At 39.7% G+C, this 6,833-nt stretch overlaps 1 protein-coding gene across 2 annotated transcripts; it reads left to right on the forward strand.

The window, feature by feature from the left end:
* Positions 1–326: 326 nt before the first annotated feature.
* On the forward strand, positions 327–6,472 carry LOC130992499 (ABC transporter G family member 35-like). 2 transcript variants are annotated; one of them, XM_057917153.1, is made up of 23 exons: positions 327–578; positions 662–871; positions 965–1,055; positions 1,127–1,286; positions 1,362–1,408; positions 1,479–1,523; positions 1,605–1,695; positions 1,789–2,090; positions 2,171–2,769; positions 2,867–3,027; positions 3,183–3,292; positions 3,379–3,532; positions 3,611–3,751; positions 3,829–3,929; positions 4,005–4,337; positions 4,433–4,723; positions 4,796–4,879; positions 4,956–5,089; positions 5,166–5,393; positions 5,478–5,649; positions 5,776–5,841; positions 5,969–6,030; positions 6,116–6,322. In XM_057917153.1, exons 1-23 carry the CDS (start codon positions 514–516, stop codon positions 6,180–6,182), a joined length of 3,714 nt encoding a protein of 1,237 aa, XP_057773136.1. In that variant the 5' UTR covers positions 327–513; the 3' UTR covers positions 6,183–6,322. The 2 variants fall into 2 exon arrangements, with proteins under 2 accessions (XP_057773136.1, XP_057773134.1); XM_057917151.1 differs by having other exon boundaries at positions 329–578; positions 5,776–6,030; positions 6,116–6,472.
* The last annotated feature ends 361 nt before the right edge of the window (positions 6,473–6,833 follow it).

A 6,833-nucleotide genomic window follows, 5' to 3' on the forward strand; every position in this document is an offset into this window, starting at 1 on the left:
AAAACCTGTGTCGTCCCTACTAGGAAGTTACTTTGGGATGGAGGGAGTATTTTTTTAGACTAAATGACACTAATAATAATATTGGAATATTTTCAAATATATAAAATGATAAAACATTACACAACAGAAAAAGATTCATTTCTGACAAGCAAATCAAAGCATATGCATAATATATAGGATATGGTATTTCTCTCTATGTCATTTCTACCTTAAAATAAAGAGCAAGCAAGTCATGACAGAAAATAAAACAAAAATCTTGTGTTTAAAAAACAACTATATACTAGTAGAACTCAAATGCTCAATCACGGATGGAATGAAGATGCATTTTTCTTTTCTTGTCTTTGTATAATAAAATCAATGCTAAAAAAGAAAGTGACCTTCCACCAGCAGCACGCAACTTCATCTCAATCATGCACACTTATGGTTTAATTCTCCTTTATTTGCAGCTTCAATGTAGTTAGCATGCCACGCTCTTGAAAATCTTGAAGAAGAACGAGTACGAGTTCTAGAGCAATGTCGAGGCAGAGCAGTCAAGATGATGAGGACTTTTTTAGGACAATTACTAGTAGAATTGATGAGTAAGTTAGTGGTTTTAACATAACTTTTTCTTACAAAAATGAATGCATTTTCTATCCTTATTCTTCACTTATATGTTTTACAGAGAAGGGGCTGGAGTTGCTGGTATAGAAGTGAGGTTTGAGAACTTGAGCGTTGAGGTGGATTGCTTTGTGGGAGAAAGAGCTCTCCCTACGCTGCCAAATGTTGCGCGTAACATTGCAGAGACGGCCTTGAGTTGCTTCGGGGTGAAGCTGGCTGACAGAGCAAAGCTTCACATATTGAAACACAATTCTGGGATCATCAAGCCCTCCAGGTGTGTGTGTTGTGTGTGTTTATACATATCAAATTTGAACGGAAAATGCAGCTATAACATTTTTGCTGATTTTCATTTGATGTGGATGGAAAGGATGACCCTTCTATTAGGACCGCCTTCGTGTGGGAAAACAACCCTTTTGTTGGCTCTTGCAGGCAGGCTCGGGCTCAGCCCCAGCTTGAAGGTGTGTTAAAATTCCATAATTGCTTGAATTTTATTCTTGCTTGACTGAACTCTTCAAAACTTGTCAAACAGGCAAGTGGTGAAATCACCTATAATGGGCACAAGCTGAACGAATTCGTCCCACAGAAGACAGCAGCGTACGTCAGCCAGAACGATGTTCATGTAGCCGAGATGACTGTGGGAGAAACACTAGACTTCTCAGCCAGGTGCCAAGGGGTTGGATCAAGATATGGTATGTCCTAAAACAATCCAAACTTTCTTTCTTTTTTTGTCGTTGTAATTTGACTAGTTTGCATTTTCTGACTAGATTTCTTCAAGGATATCACAAATGCAGATGCTGATCTTTCTATGAAGGTAGCATGAGAATTTCTGTGACACAATTAATCACCATTTTCTTGATAATGTATTGCTTTGCTTTGATAAGGCAACTGCGGTGGAGGGATTTGGAAGCACAGACTATGTTCTGAAGGTATAAATCTGATAAATATAGGTAGATTATTCAAGAACTTGTTGTCATTTGCATATCACCTATGATCACATAATAATGCAGATACTAGGACTTGATGAGTGCCGGGACACCATCGTGGGGGATCAAATGCTAAGGGGGATCTCAGGCGGCCAGAAGAAGTGCCTCACAATAGGTAGTCGCACACATCTTCCTGTTTTAAGATAATGAACAAAGGAAATGAGGAAACTAAGCTACTTCATTTATGTTCTTACCTTGGTTGTTATAGGGGAGATGATTGTTGGGCCATCCAAGGTGATGTTGCTGGATGAAATATCGACAGGCCTAGACAGCTCGACGACGTTTCAGGTGGTGAAGTGCATGCAGCAGATAGCACACCTCACACATGCCACCATACTGATATCCCTCCTGCAGCCAGCTCCAGAGACATTCAACCTCTTTGATGACATCATCCTCTTGTCCGAGGGCCACACCGTCTACCATGGCCCCACACAGCACGTTCTTGAGTTCTTCGGAGCAAATGGCTTCAATTGTCCCCAAAGAAAGGGAGTTGCTGATTTCCTCCAAGAGGTACATATTTAGTCCTCAACTGACTAAGTTGCAACTTTTTTTGTCCTAATATATGCATATTTTGTTGTGACTTGTGATAGGTGACATCAAAGAAGGATCAAGAACAGTATTGGGCAGATAAAACGAGACCATACAGATACATCTCAGCTTGTGAATTCGCAGAGAGATTCAAACATTTCCATGCTGGCATCCGCCTTCAACAAGAGCTATATGTCCCTTATGACAGAAGCCAAAGTCCTAAATCATCTCTAGTTTATGACAAGAACTCGGTGCCTCGAAAAGTGCTTCTTGAGGCCAACTTTGCCAAGGAATGGCTTCTGATAAAGAGAAACTCTTTCTTCTATGTTTTCAAGACTGTCCAAATTGTTGTCGTGGCAATGATTGCATCAACCGTGTTCTTGAGGACCAGATTGCATGATGTGAGTGAAGAGGATGCCGTTGTCTACATGGGGGCCCTCATCTTTGGCATGATCATCAACACGTTCAATGGATACGTGGAACTCTCACTCACTATACAGAGACTTCCTGCTTTTTACAAGCAAAGGGACCTACTGTTTCATCCAACTTGGGCCTTTGCCATACCACATCTTCTGTTAAGGATACCGATATCCTTGTTTGAATCTCTCGTATGGATGGCCACGACGTATTACACTATTGGATTCGCCCCTCAACCATCTAGGTATACATGCACACACTTTCTTGAAAAAAATATTGATGAGAGTTATGATTGTGTATAAAAATGGACACTAACCATGAAGCAAACTATTGTTTCTCAGATTCTTGAAGCAACTGTTGTGGGTATTTTGTATCCAACAAATGGCTGCAGGGATGTTTAGGCTCATCGCAGGGATATGCAGGACGATAGTCATCTCAAAAACTGGTGGCTCTCTCACTCTTCTGCTCGTGTTCCTCTTGGGTGGCTTCATCGTCCCTCTCGGTCAGTTCAACTGCTTAAATACGACGTAAACATCACAAAACGCACCATGCCATATCTAAAAGGGCTTAAACAAAAGACAACAAGATGAAAAAAAAAAATTAGATCTTTAGCCTATGTATAGATTTTCCTAACACAAATGCTGCTTCTTCATGCAGATCATATCCCAATCTGGTGGAGATGGGGTTACTGGATTTCGCCTATGAGTTACGGCTACAACTCCATTGTAGTGAACGAGATGTTTGCCACAAGATGGATGAACAAACTGGTGAGTGTAATAACATAAGTATGAATGATGCATGCGATCCAACAAATCAAAATCTTGATTAATTTAGGTTCTTGGTTCTGTGGCAGAGCTCAGACAATGTCACGAGATTAGGAGTGACGGTTTTGAAACAATTCGATATTTTCCCAGAAGAGAAATGGTACTGGATAGGCATAGTTGCTCTCTTGGGATTCACAATCATCTTCAACACATTCTTTGTGATGGCACTCATGTACCTCAACTGTAGGTCTTACTGTTGCTATTGAAGATTTTCTTACCTTTTTCGCCAGCTAACTTCACCCGTTTTTTCGATTATGGTAGCTTTTGAGAAGTCACAAGGTACAATATCTCAAGAGCAGGCAACAACAGAGGGGATATATCAAGAAAAAACTGATCAGAAAGCGAAAAAACATAGACCAAGTGATTCAATGGACTCATTGATCCAATCAAGATCAAACACAGGTAGCAACTTTACACCATCAACTTAAAATCATAGATTGCTCAGATTTTTCTCAAACTACAAATGTTTTATATGACAGAAAGATCAAACAGAGATGCAGATAAGAAGGGAATAGTTCTGCCCTTCACGCCTTTGGCCATGTCATTTGAAGATGTGAATTACTACGTGGATATGCCACATGTAAGAAGCCTCTTCCCTGACCTCCATATTCGTATTTCCATAGTTAATAACAGCATAAACTAACATAGATCACAGGTTATGCAAGAGAAAGGAGTAGTTGAGGGAAAAATCCAACTACTTCATGAACTGACTGGCTCATTTAGGCCCGGTGTTTTGACAGCGTTGATAGGAGTGAGTGGAGCAGGAAAAACCACGCTGATGGATGTTCTTGCTGGAAGAAAGACTCATGGCTATATTGAAGGTGACATTAGAATATCCGGATTCCCAAAGAAGCAAGAAATGTTTGCAAGAATTTCGGGATACTGTGAACAGAACGACATCCACTCACCTCAAGTAACCATCCACGAGTCATTGGTATATTCTGCTTTCCTTAGGCTCCCTCAAGACGTTAGCAACGATGAAAAAATGGCAAGAACACCGTCTCCCTCCATATTTCATTTCCTAGAAAATAGAAAAAATGTAAAAGAAAAAGATAATCATGATATCTGCTCTTGTAATGATAGATCTTTGTGGATGAAATCATGCATCTAGTCGAGTTGGACAATCTCAAGGACGCGTTGGTAGGGATCCCTGGTGTGACTGGACTGTCGACAGAGCAAAGGAAGAGGCTCACCATAGCAGTCGAGCTCGTGGCCAATCCCTCCATCATATTCATGGATGAACCAACTTCTGGTTTGGATGCAAGAGCAGCAGCAATTGTTATGAGAACTCTGAGGAACACCGTGGACACTGGGAGGACCGTTGTCTGCACGATACACCAGCCAGGGATCGACATATTTGAAGCCTTTGATGAGGTAAACATCAAACAAAATCATTTTTAAAAAAAAAAAACTTCTTTGCTCTGACACTTGTGCAAAATGCATCAGTTGCTTCTCATGAAAAGAGGCGGTCGCCTCATCTACGCAGGACCCCTCGGCCTACAATCCAGAGACGTCATAGATTACTTTGAGGTATATACATCAAACTGACATTACAGTTTTTCTTGACAAAATTCTATTTAACCACGAAGTACTCTACCTAATGCAGGCGGTGCCCGGAGTTCCCAAAATCGAGGAGCAGCGTAATCCAGCAGCATGGATGCTTGAAGTGAGCTCAGATGCAACAGAAACAAGTCTTGGTATTGATTTTGGAGAGTACTACAAATCAACATCTTTATATCAGTAAGTCCACACAAACACAAAATCTATTTCACATCATGCAAAAAAAAATATAGTAACTATTATCTGTTTTTCCCAGAAAAAACAAGGCCTTAGTCAAAGATTTAAAAACTCCACCTCAAAATGCAAAAGATTTACAGTTTCCTTCACAATATTCTCAATCCACATTGAGCCAGTTCAGACTAATTCTCTGGAAGCAAATATGGACTTACTGGAGAAATCCTGACTACAATCTTTCAAGATTTTTCTTCACACTCGTTGCTGCATTACTAATTGGATCAATATTTTGGGGAGTAGGAACAAAGAGGTTCATATCAAAATTCAACAATTTTCACAAAATTCAGTAAACGTAATTGGACTAAAGCACGACACACCGTCTCATTTTTTCCAGGGGAAACATCAATGATCTAACCACAGTTATAGGAGCCATGTATGCCTCTGTGTTGTTCCTTGGAATAAACAACTGTGCAACGGTGCAGCCAGCAGTGGCCATCGAGAGAAATGTTTTTTACAGAGAAAGAGCTGCAGGGATGTACTCTGTCTTACCTTATGCAATGGCACAGGTCAAGTTTAATTATAGATACTTCATTTCAGGCCTTAAAATAAGAGATTATATCACTACAAGAAATTGAGTTTTTACCCACACATAATTACCCATGTTAAACTAACACGCGATTAACAATGTGCAGGTGATCACTGAGATACCTTATGTGTTTGTGCAAACCACATACTACACATTGATAGTATACGCCATGGTGAGATTCGAGTGGAAACCTATCAAGTTCTTCTGGTTCTTCTTCGTCAACTTCTTCTCATTTCTCTACTTCACATACTATGGAATGATGACCGTCTCTGCCACTCCCAACCTGCAACTGGCTGCAGTCTTCTCCAATGCCTTCTACTATCTTTTCAATCTCTTCTCGGGCTTCTTCATACCCGGGCCAGTAAGTAGTGCATTAATGGACTAGAAGAAAACAAAGTTATAAATTTTTTAATTATTTTTGTTTGTTTGGCTCTTTGAAATGGCAGAAAATTCCTATATGGTGGATTTGGTATTATTGGATTTGTCCGATGGCATGGACAGTGTACGGGCTGATCGTGTCTCAATATGGAGACGTTGAGGAGGAGATGAGAGTGGAGGCGACGTCCCTCAAAACAAGCGTTAGGAGTTATGTTGAAGAGCATTTTGGATACAAGCTAAACTTCATGGGAGAAGTTGGTGTAATGTTGGTAGGTTTCACAGTCTTCTTTGCCTTCATGTATGCTTACTGTCTCAAAACACTCAATTTCCAGAAGCGCTGAAGCAAGAAAATAGAAAAAACTATCTCATTACTCACCATTTGCACCTATGTTTCCAAGAAATGGTATTTTTTTTTATTATTTGCATGCCATATTGTCTTTTAACATTCTGTCTACTACTAGTTTTGATGCAACCAGAAAAAGGCCTTGAACATTATATATGTACATTATATGAACCTGTATATTCATTGCATTACTAAATTTCTCCATCTTGAACATGTGAGGGTCATTTGATCAAATAATCCCAACTTTCCAGCTTCCCACAAAATAAGCAAAATTCAATATTTTTACTCCATATTATTTTCTGAAATGGCAATAGTAAATTATTTGGTCCAATTTACATATTTTTGAATCCAAACTATTTTAAAAAAAGAATTAGGGGAATTCACGATAATTTTGGGCTTTGCTTAAATGGGCTCGATCATAATTCTACTCGACCCAATCTTTT

This window comes from Salvia miltiorrhiza, chromosome 7 (genome assembly GCF_028751815.1).
Source record: "Salvia miltiorrhiza cultivar Shanhuang (shh) chromosome 7, IMPLAD_Smil_shh, whole genome shotgun sequence".
NCBI classification, from domain to species: domain Eukaryota; kingdom Viridiplantae; phylum Streptophyta; class Magnoliopsida; order Lamiales; family Lamiaceae; genus Salvia; species Salvia miltiorrhiza.